At 39.5% G+C, this 19593-nt stretch overlaps 1 protein-coding gene across 10 annotated transcripts in view; it reads right to left on the bottom strand.

Annotated features, from left to right (window-relative positions):
* Positions 1–19593, bottom strand: part of FAM13C (family with sequence similarity 13 member C) — a 151433-nt gene that overhangs the window by 120274 nt on the left and 11566 nt on the right. For all 10 annotated transcript variants that reach the window (XM_081569119.1, XM_081569123.1, XM_081569118.1 and 7 more), the window contains one exon: positions 15090–15285. In XM_081569119.1, coding sequence (XP_081425245.1) covers positions 15090–15164 — 75 coding nt within the window. In that variant the 5' untranslated portion in view covers positions 15165–15285. The remainder of the gene's footprint in view (positions 1–15089; positions 15286–19593) is intronic.

Below are 19593 nucleotides of genomic sequence, written 5' to 3'. Positions count from 1 at the left end.
ATATTTGCTTATTTGAAAAAAAGGAATAAAGTTTATATTACAGGCATTTGGATTCCTTCCTAAAAATATCTTTATTCATCAGCTTAATTACTAATAATAGGTTGGTTGCTATTTCAAGAGGAGTATCAGAATCAGATACATCATGAGAAACAAGTAAATCCAAATACTGACTCAAATGGCCTCACTTTCAAGGATGCTGAATTTCTCTACACTATATCCCCCATGAATCTCAACCATTTTACTCTTGGAGGAGTGATAGGGAACCTGGAAAAAAAAATCCAGAGGACCATATTTCATCCAGGCCAGTAACAAGTCTTCCCCCAAATCCATACCTCAACAAGAACTGAAGTAAAACTTTTACACTGGAGCTGCAAAACCAGTCAAGAGAAATAATTGATCACAAACTAACATGTCAAAACAATTATCTAACTAAGACCAATTGTTAGAATCACAGTGAATTCATGCTTTTGACAGTGCAAAAAAGCAAGCCTTCAAAGGCATACTCAGAACTTAAAACTCTTCCTTTTACTGAAAAATAAGTGAAATTCTACCAAAATTCATTTTAGCTTTCCAAGGCTCTCAATTTCAAAGTCAATCAGCTGTACAGGTTTTCTTGCTTTTATCATTTGCACTAGCTCAGTGGTTCAGTAATATATTAAGAACAACATACATAAAGTAGATTTATAATTGGAAATAGAACTTTCCTTCTTTTTCAGGTTAAAAAAAAATGACTCAGAATTAACTATTGTCTTTCTGTTAATTCAGAGTCTAACACAGAAAGAATAAGGGCTATACTCTTCCAAAACAGAAATGTAGTAAATACTTCAAAGTTAAGTTATTCTGCCTTAAAATCTTTTTTTTTTTTTTTGGAGCAGGGGGTTCATTTCTACAGAAAGATAAAAATGTAGTTTTCACAATCAGACCTGGATCCTTTTCCAGCCTAATAACACATCAACTAGAGCCAAGTGGAAGAAACCTAATGCTGATGCATATCAGATCCAACAGCTGGTTTCCCCAAGGAAGTGGATTAGCAGCATGATCACAGCACACAGCTCACTGCAGAAAACTATAGCCACCAACTTTGTCTTCTGCTAAAATAGCCATCAGAGAGAAAGGACAGAAGGATTGTGCATAGTCTGGAGCCAGCTGGAAGGAAGTGGATCTACCAATGATAACTCTAAACGCCCTTTGCACCCTTATGAGGTCCAATACAAGAAGTCGGTTCTGTTAGTCAAATCTAATCATCCCCAAATCAGGTCACTAGTGATGAGTACTATAGCAACACAGAACTGATTTTAATTTCTCACAAAGCATTACAACATACAAATCTATTGCCTTTTAGAAACCAGGATAAGCTCATTTTATTTTTTTGGAATAATGATAAAATGCATTTACTTGTTTCTGTTTGCCTATTTTTATTTTCCACCATGCCGCATGGTTTCACGTGGTTTGAGGGATCTTAGTTCCCCAATTAGGGACTAAACCCAGGCCCTGGGAGTGAAAACACTGAGTCCTAACCACTGTACCACCAAGGAACTTCCTAATTTTTACTTTTTACTGGAGTATAGTTGATTTACAATGTTGTTTTAGTTTCAGGTGTACAGCAAAGTGATTCAGTTATATGTATGTGTATGTGTGTATCTGTTCTTTCTCAGATTCTTTTTCCATTTAGGTTATTACAGAATACTGAGTAGAGCTCACTATGCTATAAAGTAGGTCTTTGCTGATCTTCTATTTTATATATAGTGTGCATATGTTAATCCTAAACTCCTAATTAGGATATGTTAATTTAGTAAGTAGAGGAGTGTCAACAAATAAGGATTTTTAATTAAACAGTAGGTTTCTACATTTTTTCCTGGGTAATGAGGAAAGTGTGAATATGAAAAATTAATATGAGACAAATAGTTGTAGAAAATGATACAAATTGTACTAAAAACAGCAAAGACTGATCTAGATGGCTGGTCACACAAAAAGTAGAAAGTATGTGTGCTGGTGGGGAAAGGGGTCGTCTGATATTCAGTTTCAAAGTTTACCAAGATAAAGAATTACCTAAATATTCTAAAGGAAAGAGATGAAAGAAACTTCCAGAGTTCACTGTTAATCATGAGATGAGGCACACATACTTTTTACTGAAATATAACTGATATAACATTATAACAATGAATTGAGATATGTGTATTTTGCAAAACGATAACCACAATAAGTCTAGTTAACATTCATCACCACCAATTTTTTTCTCTTGTGATGAGAATTTTTAAGAGCTGTGCTCTTAGCAACTTTCAAATCTACAACACAGTACTATTAACTCGTCACCTTGCTGTACATTACATTCCTAGGACTTATATCTAGAAATTTGTATCTTTTGACTTTGACCACCTTCACCCATTTCACCCACTTGTCACATTTTGTGTCATTTTTCACAAAATATTACAACATATATACTGTATTGCCTTCAATTAGTTCTCCTTCCTAGAAAGGGTGATTGCTATTTAATATGACATTCCACAGGATAGCAAACTGTTAACTTGATTCTACTTTGATGAAGAGTTTCTGCTTAGCACAGACTCTTAAGTTCTGTTTTAACTTCAAGTTCATCTTATCAATAAACTCTAATATTAGCATCAATAAAACTTGACCCTTCAGGAGACATGTCGTCAAATGGTCTTTCTCCAAGCCATTCTTTCACAAAGCCCTCTATCTAAGAAAGACAAGCATTCTCTAATAATGAGCGATGTTGAGCATCTTTTCATGTGCTTACCGGCCATCTGTATGGCTTCTCTGGAGAAATGTCTATTTAGGCCTTCCGCTCAGTTTTTGATTGAGTTGTTTTTGATACTGAGTTGCATGAGTAGTTTATATCTTTTCAAAATTAATCCTTCGTCGGTCATATCGTTTCCAATATTTTCTCCCAGTCCATAGGTTGTCTTTCTGTTTTGTTTATGGTTTCCTTTGTTGTGCAAAAGCTTTTAAGTTTGATTAGGTCCCATTTATTTTTCCTTTTATTTCTATCATCTTGGGAGATTGATCTAAGAAAATATTGCTACAATTTACGTCAAAACATATTTTGCCTATGTTCCCTTCTAGGAGTTTAATGGTGTCATGTCTTATATTTAAGCCTTTAAGTCAGTTTGAGTTTATTTTTGCATATGGTATGAGGGAGTGTTCCAACTTCACTGATTCACAGGCAGTTGTCTAGCTTTCCCAACACCACTTGCCAAACAGTCTTTTCTCCATTGTATATTCTTGCCTCCTTTGTCAATTAGGTGAGTGAGTTTATTTATGGGCTCTCTATTCTCATCCATATGTCTGGTTTTATGCCAATACCGCCCCATTTTGATTAGTGTTGGGGGATTCCCTGGTAGCTCAGTTGGTAAAGAATCTGCCTGTAATGTAGGAGACCTCAGTTTGATTCCTGGGTCATGAAGATCTGCTGGAGAAGGGACAGGCGACCCACTCCAGTACTCTTGAGCTTCCCTAGTGGCTCAGCTGGTAAAGAATCCGCCTGCAATGCAGGACATCTGCATTCGATCCCTGGATTGGGAAGATCCCCTGAAGAAGGGAATGGCTATCCACTCCAGTATTCTGGCCTGGAGAATTCCATGGACTGTATAGTCCCATGGGGTCGCAAAGAGTTGGACACGACTAAGCAACTTTCACATCACTCGATTACCGTAGCTTTGCAGTATTGTCTTAAGTCTGGAAGAGTTATGACTCTAGCTTTGTTCTTTTTCCTCAGGATTGCTTTGGCAATTCTGGGTCATCTATGGTTCCATAAAATCTTTAGGATTATTTGTTCTCATTCTGTGAAAAAATGTAACTCAATTTGATAGGAATCAGTTTAAATTTTTCAATTCTTTTGGGAAGTAAGTCCATTTTAACAAAATTAATTCTTCTAATCCAAGAGCATGGGACATCTTTCCATCTTTCCATTTCCATCTTTGATTTTCTTTATGAATGTTTTATAGTTTTCAGTGTCTAAGTCTTTTACCTCCTTGGTTAGATTTATTCCAAGTTATTTTTTTTTTCCAAGTTATTTTTTAATGTGATTTTAAATGGGATTTTTTTTTTCACTTTCACATATTTCATTGTTAGTGTAAAGAAATGTAACAGATTTGGGTATATGAATCTTGTATCCTGCTGTCTTGCTGAGTTCATTTATCAGTTCTAATAGCATTTGTGTGGCAATTTTAGGGTATTCTATAAAGAATATTGGGCTACCCTGATGACTCAGTGGTGAAGAACCTGCCTGTCAATGCAGAAGACATGGGTTCAAACCCTGGGTTGGGAAGATCCCCTAGAGAAAGAAATGGCAACCCACTCTAGTATTCTTGCCTAGGAATTCTCAGGGACAGAGGAGCCTGGTGGGCTAAAGTCCATGGGGCTGCAAAGAGTCGGACATGACATAGTGACTGAACATGCACGCATATACAGAATATCATGTCATTTGTATATAATGATAATTTTACCTCTTCCCTTCCAACTTGGATAATTTTATTTCTTTTTCTTGTCTGATTGCTGTGACTAGTACTTCCAAAACTATGTTGAATAGAAGTGGTGAAAGTGGGCATCTTTGTCTTGTTCCATAATTTAGTGGGAAAGCTTTCAGCTTTTTACCGTTTAGTATTCTGTTGGCTTTGTCATAAATGACTTTTATTGTGCTGAGATATTAAATATCTTAATTTATTTAAGGACATTCTTGAATTGCCTTCCTGGTTCCTGGACTTCTGCTGGATCAGCAAATACACCTAAAAGCCCTTCTCTTTTAAATCATTCATAGTGAATGCAAAACTGGAATCACATTCAGACATACACACAAAACCTCAGGTTCTGATACTCCAGAAATTAAAGGAAAGTTGCTCTAAGTAAGACTGAATCTGACCCTCTATAAGTGGAATTTCTGATTCCAACTTTGAGGTTGATCAGAAATGTAACAACAAGCAAAATTTTCAATGGTTCCTATCTGACCTTTTCTCCCTTGCCCATACCCTCATTCCCAACATGATTAGAATCAGACTGAAGACCCACTTTGGGGTCCTGAATACAAACATTATGACAAGAGAACCCATAATGGCAATAGCTAAACCTTCAGCTTCAAAGAGGGTTGCTTCTAAGTTATGAAAGTTGTGTCCAACAGTTCTTCACAGGTACTTTTGGGGAATTATGCTCTCAAAACAGACTAGTTAGAGCTGTGCTTTGATGTCAACAAGCATCAAGCAGGATTTGTAGCATAAGCTCAAATTCCCCAAATAAACCCCAGCTTTATGAACAGAACTACTCTCTCTACCACAGTGGATTCTAAATGCAGTTGATGGGTCATTTACCCTTTGATCAAAACTCTTATGAAATGCGTAGCTCTATCAAACTCTTATATATTTGCTCCAATTCTGTGGAGCTTCACCTGATGATATTAGATAACAATACTCTAAAATTATCAGTGATAACTGTGGCCATTAATTAAAACATAGACTTGGCCACAGCTTTATTTCTTTCATTTGAATTCAGCAACATGCCAGTGCTTTTCAATCAGGGATGTACAACAGACTTGTCTGTGGAGTTTAATATTAATGCAAATGTCTAAGACCCACACCAGACTTAATGAATTTTTTACTTGATATTCTTGACATCTTCTAATAGGATTATTATGCTATAGTTCAAGGTTTTTTCACTGTAAGTATTCTATTCCTCCATTTTTGTAAAACCAGAAGTAAACTCTCTTGAGTTCTCTATTTTTTTAAAAAAAAAAGCTTTATTTATTATCTTTTGAAACATTCTAACTTGAGGGGAATGATTTTATTATCTTTCTTTCCATGTCACATTATGCGTCATCTTTATTATGAACTGTCATCCGACTTTTCACATTTGAAAATTACTAGCAGTAAATTAACCAAAATCACTTTCAGTTTCTATCATCTACAGATGTTTGTTTTCCTCAGATACTTGCCTGAAAGTTTTATTATCAGGATTAGGGTTTATGTCTTCAGCAAAGAAGAATACTCTCAAGAGTCCCATGGTAAAGGCCCAGATATTTTAAATAACTGACATTTCAAAGAACAGACTCCTGGATATAGGCGTTTAATGACACCAGTGAGCTGAGTCAAGACTTACAGATTTTTAGTCCAGAAGCAGACAATTTCATGCTACTCCTAACCTAGGATCAAGTGGAACAAGAATTAATTACAGTCCATACTAAATGGACTGATAAGTGAAATTTTACAATACTGCTTTACTGTTGTTTTTGTTGTTGGCATTCTTTTAAGGAATTTGGGAATAGGCTATTTCTTTATTTGGCCACACTTGTAGGGGTGTGGGATCTTAGTTCTCCGACCAGAGATCACACCTGTGACACCTGTATTGGAAACACGGCGTCTTAATCACTGGTCTGCTAGGGAAGTCCCCTGAAATATTATTGTTTAAATGGTCTATCTTCTGGATCTATAAGAAAGTACGTTCTCTTTCTACTTCAACTACTTTTTTTCTGATACAATTTAGAAGATTCTTACATGAATTTTATTGCACCTATCTTTGCATGAAATGTTCCCTTGGTATCTCTAATCATCTTGACGATATCTCTAGTCTTTCCCATTTTATTGTTTTCCTCTATTTCTTTGCACTGATCACTAAGGAAGGCTTTCTTATCTCCTTGCTATTCTTTGGAACTCTGCATTCAGATGGGTATATCTTTCCTTTTGTCCTTTGCCCTTCACTTCTCTTCTTTTCTCGGCTATTTGTAAGGCCTCCTCAAACAGCCATTTTGCAATTTTGCATTTCTTTTTCTTGCAGATGGTCTTGATCACTGCCTCCTGTACAATGTCACGAACCTCTGTCCATAGTTCTTCAGGCACTCTGTCTATCAGATGTAATCCCTTGAATCTATTTGCCACTTCCACTGTATAATTGTAAGGAAATTGATTTAGGTCATACCTGAATTGTCGAGTGGTTTTCTCTACTTTGTTCAATCTAAGTCTGAATTTGGCAATAAGGAGTTCATGATCCTAGCCACAGTCAGTTCCTGGTCTTGTTTTTGCTGACTGTATAGAGCTTCTCCATCTTTGGCTGCAAAGAATATAATCAATCTGATTTGGGTATTGACCATCTGGTCATGTCCATGTGTAGAGCAGTCTCTTGGGTTGCTAGAAGAGAGTGTTTGCTATGACCAGTGTGTTCTCCTGGCAAAACTGTTAGCCTTTGTCCTGCTTCATTCTGTACTTCAAGGCCAAACTCGCCTGTTATTCCAGGTACTTCTTGACTTCCTACTTTTGCATTCCAGTCCCCTATGATGAAAAGGATATCTTTTGGGGGTGTTAGTTCTAAAAGGTCTTGTAGGTCTTCATAGAACTATTCAACTTCAGCTTTTTCACCATTACTGGTTGGGGAATAGATTTGAATTACTGAGATATTGAATGGTTTGCCTTGGAAACAAACAGAGATCATTCTGTTGTTTTTGAGATTGCACCCAAGTACTTCATTTCGGACTCTTTTGTTGACTATGATGGCTACTCAATTTCTTCTAAGGGATTCTTGCCCACAATAGTAAATATAATTGTCATCTGAATTAAACTCATCCATTCCAGTCCATTTTAGTTCACTGATTCCTAAAATATTGATGTTCACTCTTGCCATCTCCTGTTTGACCACTTCCAGTTTACCTTGATTCATGGACCTAACATTCCAGGTTCCTACGCAATACTGCTCTTTACAGCATCAGACTTTACTTCCATTACCAGTCACATCCACAGCTGGGCCCTTTTTTACTTCGGCTCCATCTCTTCATTCTTTCTGGAGTTATTTCTCCACTGATCTCCAGTAGCATATTGGGCACCTACCAACCTGGGGAGTTCATCTTTCAGTGTCCTATCCTTTTGCCTTTTCATACTGTTCATGGGTTCTCAAGGCAAGAATACTGAGGTGGTTTGCCATTCCCTTCTCCAGTGGATCACGTTTTGTCAGAACTCTCCACCATGACCAGTTGATCTTGGCTCACAGCATGGCTTGACTCAGCATGGCTCATAGTTTCACTGAGTTAGACAAGGCTGTACTCCATGTGATCAGTTTGATTAGTTTTCTGTGATTGTGGTTTTCACTGTGTCTTCCCTCTGACAGATAAGGATAAGAAACTTATGGAAGCTTCCTTATGGGAGAGACTGACTGTAGGGAAAACTGGGTCTTGTTCTGATGGACGGGGCCATGCTCACTAAATCTTTAATCCAATTTTCTGTTGATGAGAAATGCTAGACTGGATGAAGCACAAGCTGGAATCAAGATTGCTGGGAAAAATATCAATAACCTCAATATGCAGATGACACCACACTTACAGTAGAAAGCAAAGAACTAAAGAGCCTCTTGAGGAAGGTGAAAGAGGTGAGTCAAAAAGTTGGCTTAAAACTCAACATTCAGAAAACTAAGATCATGGCATCTGGTCCCATCACTTCATGGGAAATAGATGGGGAAATAGTTACAGACTTTATTTTGGGGGGCTCCAAAATCACTGCAGATGGTGACTGCAGCCATGAAATTAAAAGACACTTGCTCCTTAGAAGAAAAGATATGACCAGCCTAAATAGCATATTAAAAAGCACAGATATTACTTTGTCAACAAAGGTCTGTCTAGTCAAAGGTATGGTTTTTCCAGTAGTCATGTATGGATTTGAGAGTTGGACCATAAAGAAAGCTGAGCACTGAATAATTGATGCTTTTGAACTGTAGTGTTGGAGAAGATTCTTGAGAGCCCCTTGGACTGCAAGGACATCCAGCCAGTCCATCCTAAAGGAAATCAGTCCTGAATTTTCATTGGAAGGACTGATGCTGAAGCTGAAACTCCAATACTTTGGCCACTTGATGTGAAGAACTGACTCATTTGAAGAGATTCTGATGCTGGGAAAGACTGAAAGCGGGAGGAGAAGGGGACAAGAGAGGATGAGATGGTTGAATGATGTCACCGACTCAATGGACATCAGTTTGAGTAAACTCCGGGAGTTGGTGATAGACATGGAGGCCTGGCATGCTGCAGTCCATTGGGTTGCAAAGAGTCAGACACAACCAAGCAACTGAACTAACTGAACTCTGTTGATGGGAAGGGCTACATTCCCTCCTTGTTGTTTGACCTGAGACCAAACTATGGTGGACGTAATGAAGAAATGGTATGGACCTAACAGAAGCAAAAGATATTAAGAAGAGGTCTGAGGGAGAAGGTGAGGGTGGGACGTTCTGGGACAATAGCATTGAAACATGCATATTATCATATGTGAAACAGAACACCATTCCATGTTCGATGCATGAGATAAATGCTCAGGGCTGGGGCAATGGGATGACCCAGAGGGATGGGATGGGGAGGGAGGTGGGAAGGGGGTTCAGGATGGGGAACACATGTAAACCCATGGCTGATTCATGTCAATGTATGGCAAAAACTACTACAATATTGTAAAGTAATTAGCCCCCAACTAAAATAAATAAATTTATTAAAAAAAAAAAAAAGAAGAGGTGGCAAGAATACAGAAGAACTGTACAAAAAAGATCTTCATGACCCAGATAACCATGATGGTATAATCACTTACCTAGAGCCAGACATCCTGGAATCCGAAGTCAAGTGGACATTAGGAAGCATCACTACAAACAAAGCTAGAGGAGGTGATGGAATTCCAGTTGAGCTAGTTCAAATCCTACAAGATGATGCTGTGAAAGTGCTGCACTCAATATTTCAGCAAATTTGGAAAACTCAGCAGTGGCCACAGGACTGGAAAAGGTCAGTTTTCATTCCAATCCCAAAGAAGGGCAAGGCCAAAGAATATTCAAACTACCACACAATTTTACTCATCTCACATGCTATAAAGTAATGCACAAAATTCTCCAAGCCAGGCTTCAACGGTACATGAACTGAGAACTTCGAGATGTTCAAGCTGGATTTAGAAAAGGCAGAGGAACCAAATATCAAATCGCCAACATCTGCTGGATCATCAAAAAAGCAAGAGAGTTCCAGAAAAACACCTACTTCTGCTTTATTGACTCTGATGCTGGGAAAGATTGAAGGCAGGAGGAGAATGGGACAACAGAGGTAGAAATGGTGGGATGGCATCACCAACTCAATGGACATGAGTTTGAGCTGCAGTCCATGGGGTTGCAAAGAGTCAGACACGACTGAGTGACTGAACTGAACTGTATGAACTGTTTTTGATTATCTTCTGTACCCTTGATGCTCTGGCATTTGGGGCCATAGTGACTGGGGAAAGACTGTCTCTCCCAGGGCTTACCAATTCTTAGGTATAACAAGCATAACAAGTGACTTGCCCCGGAGTGTGCCTTTCATATTCAAACTGACAATCCAGAGTTCATACTCTCAACTACCTCTTCTATCTGCTTCATGTGTTCCAAGAAGCAATATTCCCGTGTCCTAAGTATCCCAGGGCCCAGTACCAGACCACTAGAAAGAATTCCTATACCTCAGATTCCACTGAAGTTATTCAAACCAGCCAATTTCAAGATTTATTACTCTGCCTTGCCTTGTGTTTCCAATAAAAACAATAATAAAGTCTACTGCCCATGCTGTCCCCTTGCTCCATCTTCCTCCTGACCAATTTTGGTGCTTCCCTACATGGCCTGGCATGATATTACATGCCTGTCTCCTTAAGAACTATGAATAGGAACCTTTCCAAATGGCAGTGATGGTCTGTTCTGTAGGCTTCCTTACACCTGAACAATAATAAAACCTACATTTAAAAACTATTTTTTATATAAGCTGAAATATTTAAAAATGATATTTGAGTCTCACTGACTCCCACAGTTGAGAAACTCATACCAAATGTCCTTAACTTTCAATGGCAAAAAGGTTATTTTATATATTCAATAATAATGTCTTCCTTTTTACCATAATATAGTTGGAGAAATCTACTACCTAAATTACCTCTTGCCTAGAATGTCATATTGAGAATGATGCTCGTTGGATCAGGTAGGAACTGATGTGGCTTTATTATGGAGTCAATACCTACTAAGGGCTCTTAGGATAACTGCCCTGCTAGTTTACAGGATCCAGCCTTATAGGTGGTTAAGGACCATCACTTCCTGGCAGGCCAGGAACCTAGTTCCTTTGGGGACTTCAATAAAAGAGGAACTTACACAAATGTGTAAGTACTGCAAGTGAAATAAGGTGGGAAGAATTTGTTGAACTTGATTTCCTTGCCTTAGGAATGCAAATAACAGAGGTATTACAAGTCCAATCTCAGATTCCTTATGAAAACCTCCAAAGAGAAGTTAATTTTATAATTATTCAAAACTATGTCTCAAGATTTTGCAAAGTATGTAAGAAAACCTAAGTAAGAGTGAAAGCGAAAGTGCAAGTTGCTCAGTCATGTCTGACTCTTTGCCACCCCATGGACTATACAGTCCATGGAATTCTCCAGGCCAGAATACTGGAGTGGGTAGCCTTTCCCTTCTCCAGGAGATCTTTCCAACCCAGGGATCGAACCCAGGTCTCCTGCATTACAGGCGTATTCTTTACCAGCTCAGCCACAAGGGAAGCTCAAGAATACTGGAGTGGGTAGCCTATCCCTTCTCCAGCGAATCTTCCCAACCCAGGAATTGAACCAGGGTCTCCTGCATTGCAGGTGGATTCTTTATCAACTAAAAAACCTATGTGATGAGTTAACACTTTTGCTGCTTAGTCGGTTCAGTCGTGTCCGACCCTGTGCAACCCCATAGACGGCAGCCCACCAGGCTCCACCGTCCCTGGGATTCGCCAGGCAACAACACTGGAGTGGGTTGCCATTTCCTACTCCAATGCATGAAAGTGAAAAGTTAAATTGAAGTTGCTCAGTCATGTCCAACTCTTAGCAACTCCATGGACTACAGCCTACCAGGCTCCTCCGTCCATGGGATTTTCCAGGCAAGAGCACTGGAGTGGGGTGCCATTGTCACTTTTGCTACACATCGGTAAATAAGAAGGCCATACCTAATGAGACTAGGCTTACCTTATGATCAAGGTTAATCTTTCTTTGATATTATTATGATCACAAGGAAGGAGAGAGGGAAGGTGGGAGAGAATATAAGGAAAAATTATAAAAGACTTTGAAATTTAGTGGATATTCTGGCTAGCTCATCCATCTGGATAATCTCTGTTTTTGGTTTTTTTTTTTGGCCTATATCTAGGCTATTTTACAAGGTTACAAAGACAAAAGTTAGTTTTTAGAAACCAATGACAATGCAAATAATTTCTCTCCATAGAAATGTAAATTGTGATCACAGAAAAGTAGTTGATTATCACCCTATAGATATTGCAAGTTTTGCCAATTCTGTGCGCATCTATAAATTTATCTCAGCAATCCTTGTCAGACTATAATGTGCAATACTTTGCATTCTGTTTCGAACTGGTTGTAAATATCTCATTGAATTCCTCATTAATTCATGATTTAAATAAAATTTTTGACACATCTCTACTTCATACCTGTGTAAGAGACATGATTATATCCTCTTTTGAAACATGACTTTTTAAAACTGAATAAAGATATAATGCTATTTTATAGAAAAAAATATATATACCATTTTACAAGAAAATTATTTACGTAATTACATATATGAAATATGTGTGTGTGTGTGTGTGCGTGCGTGTGCATGCTAAGTCGCTTTAGTTATGTCTGACTCTTTGCAACCCTATGGACTGTAGCCCACCAGGCTCCTCTGTGCATGGGATTCTCCAGGCAAGAATACTAGAGTGGGTTGCTGTGCCCTCCTCCAGGGGATCTTCCCAACCCAGGGATTGACTCCCATCTCTTATGTCTCTTGCATTGGCAGGTGGGTTCTTTACCATTAGTGGGAAGCCCCACGTATGTGTGTGTGTGTGTGTACAAACAGCTGTGAGTCATTCAGTGAATAATACTGAGTGACTGAGTGCCAGAGATCCAAAGATAGACAAGACTGACTTACTGGCCTCAAGGAGCCTAAGTCCTAGTGGATTGAACACTCACTCAAACAATGTTTGTCTAGCTTATGTGACCAACATCACAAAGCTTTCAGGCAGAGAAGAAAAACACTTACAAAAGTCTCTCCAAAGTAATCCTTTCTCAATAACTAATTATTGCTTAGGAGTACAATGTATCACCAAAGGGAAAAAAATTCAGAGTGAAATAACAGGTTTTATATTAAAAAGGGGTAAGTAAGTTGCTAGACTCATACTTGGAAGTTCTGGGTATCTCTTGTTAGAAACATTGTGCTTTTATGGAAAAGAGTTTCCACTCAAGTTCTTCCAAATCTGACTCAAGAGGTTATGTAATCCCTCTAAACTTTTGTCTTTCCATTTGTACAAAAAGATAATAATAACCATTTCATGGGATTGTCGTAAACATGGTATATGCCTGGAACACAGTAAATGCTTAAATAGGTGTTAGCTGATTTTATTAATAATATTATTTATTGATGCTCAGTTCTTGATCAGTACTCAACCAATGTTAAATGTATCTCTCCAAAGTAAATGAGAAGAATGAAATCTGTTTCAAGTTTCTCTAAAATATGAAAGACCTAAAATTATATTACTGAAGTTCTCTTAGTCATTAGAGGGGAAAAAAATCTCATTGTGTACACAGAGATCTTAAAATGAATTGAAAATTTTACCTGCAGTCCAGGATTCCAACGCTGTATTATCAGAGAAGACTACACAAGTCTTTCTTTCTCCTAGAATCTTCCTTTACATGAGCAACAAATTTGGAATGACTTACGCCATTAGCACCTTATTACAAGGGATGACTGGGTAATTTCTACCAGGCCAGACTACAGGATGACAAGAAAGAGGGCATTCAAGGAGAGGTGGCTGGTTACTCAAAGCCCACAGTGTTGAAAGTGATCCTTAGTAGGAGATTCAAGGTCGGTAGTACCTAGAACCAGACGCTGCCGGCAGCCCTTTCAGCACCTGTGTCCTCTGCAGCACCACACTCCTAAACAAACAAGTGGTGGGTATGCTCAACAGTAGGCAGTGTCTCAAGTTCATCATAACTCCAATGGTATTTCACACTTAACCTTGCCCTACAACTCAACTCAAATTCAGAAAATCACAACAGTTTCATGAATGCAGAGGGCATTTCATCTCACTGCAAAACTCACTAAATAAGAGGTCACAATGACAAAAAAGAAGAGAGATAAAAATCACAAGGCCAATAAGAAAATTACAAGATCAAATAAACTGCCCAGCCAAAGTTGTTCTAACAGAGATCACCTGGTGCCTATTTGCTAGGTAGGACTGGACTTCAAGTTATTATATAATTAACGTATTACACTGAGAGCCTCTCACATCATATTAAATGTCAATAGCTTAATGTTAGCAAAAAAAACAAAGGTCACATTAATGAAGCACTTATGTCTCCAAAACTGCGCTAGGTGCATTACAAGTACAATCTTAAGCCTGGGACCATTAACCTCCCAGTAAGATTAAAATGGGTTATATTCATCTCTTTTTATAAGAGAGAATAAACTATTTGAGGGGTTTTAAGAGTTTTAAAAATCATACTCTTTGCTACCTCCCTCTACAACTAGAAAAATAAACTAAATAAACAAATATGTGTATGTAGATAAAATAAATTATTTGAATCAAGTTGGACAGATGCTTCATTCATACATGTAAATATTTGCTGACCTCAAAGAACCAGATTCTCCACACACATTAAAACAGGCACATACATCGCCTGAGTGTTCTTCCAAAGCCACTAAACTGCAGCCTAAGAAGAATGCCTCTAGATAACCAGGAATTTTGATCTGCTGAGAAGAGTCTCCAAGTTTGGGGCCATTGTCTCCTGTCCTGGGTAAGTGAAGATCACTGGAGATCTTCCTCCACTCTCCCCTGCAAAGACTGCAGCAGCTCCTCTCAATCAATGTCAAAGTCCAGCATTTAAGAGTAGCAGTTTGAAAGAGTGCTTAATGAGTAGACTGCCCAGCACACAGCGTTATTAATACCCACAGAAGGGGAGCATGCACGCGTTCCAGGTCACCGGTGCCCAATGACAAGTCAAGCTAATCACTGCCTACAAAAGAACACGCTCAGACCTTCACCACAACCGTGGTCTCACCAGAGACACACCCGGCCTGGCCAAGGTGCCTGAGGAGGTGGAAGCTGCTACCTGACTTTCTCCGTGGCTCCTCCCGTTCTCCGCCTTGAAGATGGACTTGGGTTTCCGTGACTTGAAGTTGCCCATGGTAGGGCGCAGCACGTCCAGCCGTGGGGGCTGCTCTACATGCTGCGGCTCACTGGGCAGCGGCACGGGCTCCTCTAGCGGAGGCCTGGCGTCGGGGTAATTTTCTTTATTGTCTTCATCTCTAGAATAGGAAAGACTCGGGTTTAGAAAGCACTGAGGAGTCTAATAACCCGCCCTGGGAAAGAGGCTGGCGATACCCACTGCTGTTCATTTACATGGTATGCGGCAAACTTTTTAGTGTAGACTGTTTCAGAGGGACTGAACTGCACATTTTAGAACATGCCACACCCCCTTCCAGTCTTTGCTAGTGAGTACATTTTCCATAGCTGTAGTTTTGTACATGCTATCATATTTGCTTTCTTTTTTTCACTTCAATATGGTTTCACATATGTCATATTTTTCTTTCACAATAATAATGTGAGCTATCCCGGTTAGCTATGTTCAACCCAACTTTATAGATTAAGACTCTAAACCTATTTGATTAAATAACGTGGCAAACTGAAGGGCTAATTCACTCAGACCTGGAGTGGGCTCTCAGTCTCTCATGCATGAGTCCTTGGCTCCAGGTGTTGATGTTTGCTCCTCACTGGCAAGTCTTCAATCATCTCCTTACAACTTTCAGAGGCATTTAAAAGTTTAACTAGAGGGGCTTCCTTGGTCCAGTGGTTGAGAGTCCATCTTGCAGTGCAGGGCACACACGTTTGATTTCTCGTCAGAGAACTAGGGTCCCATATGTGGCAGAGCAACTAAGCTCTAAGCTGCAACTACTGAGCCCAGGCGATCAGGGCCCACACACCACAACTAGAAAGTCTGTGTGTTACAGCTGAAGATCCCACATGCCACAACTAAGACCTGAGGCTGCCTGATTAATTAGTTCATTAAAAATAAATTATAAAAAAAGGTTAACTAGAATCTATTTTAATAGGATACATACAACCTCAATAGAATATAAGACAAGGACCAAATTTCACCCAACCAAGCCACCTATATAAACAACACTTTCAATGCAAAGCCAAAGATCCCAGTGCCTTGGTTCTGTTGGTGTGGAACGGCTGGAAAAGACTGACTGGGCTGGCATTACCTGCACATACTCAGGACTAGGAGAGCACTGTTTATGTTCACCCATCAACCAAATTCAATACAACATCATGCCGCCATTTCAATGTCCTCAAATATAGTGATGTAATAACACTTTTAAGTCATTTGTCCCTCTTAAATCTAGATGTATTTTAGAATTCAGCAACTACCATAGCCAAATGGAGCATTCCCCTTACATCAGCAGTCCCCAACCTTTTTGGCACCAGGGACCAGTTTCGTGGGAAACCATTTTTCCATGGACAAGGTCGGGGGACAGCTCAGGCAGTACTTTGAGCAGTGGAGAGCTAGGGAACTGAGCAGCAGATGAAGCTTCACTCTTGCTCACTCACTTCCTGCTGTGTGTTCTGGGTTCCTGACAGGCCAGGGACTCAGTCTGTGGCTCAGAGGTTTTGGGGATTCCTGCTTTATATGATCAATATCATTGTACTGAACCCACTGGCAGCCATTTGGTATACGTCATGTGATTCTGTAGGACAGGCCACGTCCCCCTGTGGGTGTTTTCCCTTCGTGCTCACAGCCATAAAAAAAGAGATTTTGGCAAGGTCAGCTAGGAAACACTTCCTCATGGAAGTGCTTCCTCACGGCTCAAGAATACGTTGAGCCAAGAGAAAAGCCAAGAGAAAAGACCAGCAAATGAAAGATTTCTGTGCCCGCTGCTCAGGATGTCTTTTTACAAATAAAAGATTAAACCAATTAAAATGCTACCAGGAGGATGAGCTGTCCAGCTAGTCCCTGGGAGAAGAGCAAAGAAAACATGGGGGTGGGAGGTCTGGAGCATGGCCAGGGTGCATGTAGTTGGGCAAGATGTGGAAATAAAATTATGTGAAAGAGTTAAACTTAAGCCTCAGGACAAACTTAGTATCTGGTAAAGGAAAATCCAACAGGTGAAATAATTCTTCATGTTAGTTCAGTTCAGTTCAGTTCAGTTCAGTCACTCAGGTGTGTCTGACTATTTGCAACTCCTGCCAGTAACACTGGTTACTATTTTCCCTTAAGATCATTTACAATTAAAAAAAAAATTCAAAGTCACTGATAAGTTTGGAAACCAGCATCAAACTATGAGTTTGAAATAAATGTCTCTAGTTCATTTGAAACACCTGTCTTTCACTAGAGACAAATACTACTCATCTACATACTCCATGTTCTCAGGTGAGCAACAAAAGAAGGAAGAGCAGCTTTTACCATAACCTAAATGTTTCTTAAAGAGATGGGAATACCAGATCACCTGACCTGCCTCCTGAGAAATCTGTATGCAGGTCAAGAAGCAACAGTTAGAATTGTATATGGAACAACAGACTGGTTCCAAATTGGGAAAGGAGCACATCAAGGCTGTATATTGTCACCCTGCTTATTTAACTTATATGCAGAGTACACCATGAGAAATGCCAGGCTGGATGAAGCACAAGCTGGAATCAAGATCACCAGGAGAAATATCAATAACCTCAGATATGCAGATGACACCACCCTTATGGCAGAAAGTGAAGAAGAACTAAAGAGCCTCTTGAGGAAAGTGAAAGAGGAGAATGAAAAAGTTGGCTTAAAACTCAACATTCAGAAAACTAAGATCATGGCATCCAGTCCTATTACTTCATGTCAAATAGATTGGAAACAGTGGCAACAGTGGCAAACTTTATTTTGGGGGGCTCCAAAATCACTGCAGATGGTGACTGCAACCTTGAAATTAAAAGAAGCTTGCTCCCTGGAAGAAAAGCTATTACCAACCTAGACAGCATATTAAAAAGCAGAGACGTTACTTTCCCAACAAAGGTCTGTCTAGTCAAAGCTATGGTTTTTCCAGTAGTCATGTATGGATGTGAGAGTTGGACTATAAAGAAAGCTGAGAGCTGAAGAATTGATGCTTTTGAACTGTGGTGTTGGAAAAGACTCTTGAGAGTCCCTTGGACTGCAAGGAGATCCAACCAGTCCATTCTAAAGGAAATCATCCCTGAATATTCATTAGAAGGACTGATGCTGAAGGTGAAACTCCAATACTTTGGCCACCTGATGCAAAGAACCAACTCAATGGAAAAGACCCTGATGCTGGGAAAGATTGAAGGCAGGAGGAGAAAGGGATGACAGAGGATGAAATGGTTGGATGGTGTCACCAACTGAATGGACATGAGTTTGAGCAAGCTCCAGGACTTGGTGATGGACAGGGAAGCCTGGCACGCTGCAGTCCATGGGGTTGCAAAGAGTTGGACATGACTGAGCTGAACTGAAATGTTCCTCATTCAAGGAGAATTCTAGAACACTCAAGAATAAGAAAAAAGTGACTTTTCAAATCTAAAATGACTGTTTTGATAGCCTTCTTCCTAAAAATAAAACCTGAATTTTGTTGTTATGTCATATTTTCAAGGCACCCAAAAGATGTAAATGTCATTCTTGACTTGAAGTACAAGGAAGGTGGGGGGGCAGGGGGAAACATCTTTCTCTTATTATACAAATGTAAAACATAAATACAAAAGTCATCTTTATGAATACATTTCCAACCTATTACTGGTTCCTCAGAATCCCCAAAACAGAGTACAGGTGATGTAATTTATGTCACTTCTTACTGCAATCAGCCATAACTAAGAATGAACATGGTGTTCTAAAAAGAACAGGAGTCCAAAAGATCCTCTCACTTGTTAGAAATGCATCCTGAGTCACAGCGCCTCACCTCTGCGCCCCTCCTCCATAAGACACTATGCATCTCTAGTACAGTAGTACAGGTAGTACAGTCTCTGTGAAATGCCTACCAAAGAAAGTTGGCTCCAGACCACATCCAGTAAATGGGGGCTATTGTTACTCTCACAAGGGGCCTAAGGTGAGTAGCTATTTGCAAAGAAAAAACTGAAGGTTATTTTTAGTCTTTCCAATGCCTCCAGGAAAAATTCCAAACTCCTTTGCAAGGTACTTAAACCTTTTGTAATCAGGTCTTTGTTTATCTCTGGAACTTTATTTCTTACCACTCCTGGCCTCCTCAGCTCTCAGGGTTCCTGCCATCCTGACCCACTTGCTCCAACTTGAATTCTCTCTGCCCTCTGTTGGCGAGCCAGTCATTTGTTCCCTCTGCTTGGTAGCATCATAGTTTTTGGCCTTATATTCCACCAAAAAAAAAAAAAAGGAGTCACGTGCCACATGTAATTTTCTTCAGGAATCCACCCCAGAAACCTCACTGGGCTATTTGGTCCTTCTAAGTGAGTCTTCTGTTTCCCTGTAGTAAAAAAGCACTTAATCCACTGTGGCATCATCATCTATATTCTTGTCTATCTCCTCCAGTGCACTGAATCCCTGGGAGCAGAGACTGATTTGTATTTCTACATCCATATCTGTCTCCACTGGTTTCTGA

Source organism: Giraffa tippelskirchi, chromosome 2 (assembly GCF_054371585.1).
Source record: "Giraffa tippelskirchi isolate mGirTip1 chromosome 2, T2T-mGirTip1v1.2.pri, whole genome shotgun sequence".
Taxonomy (NCBI): domain Eukaryota; kingdom Metazoa; phylum Chordata; class Mammalia; order Artiodactyla; family Giraffidae; genus Giraffa; species Giraffa tippelskirchi.
The sequence above is the reverse complement of the archived record's forward strand: the minus strand, read 5'-3'. Positions and strand labels throughout refer to the sequence as shown.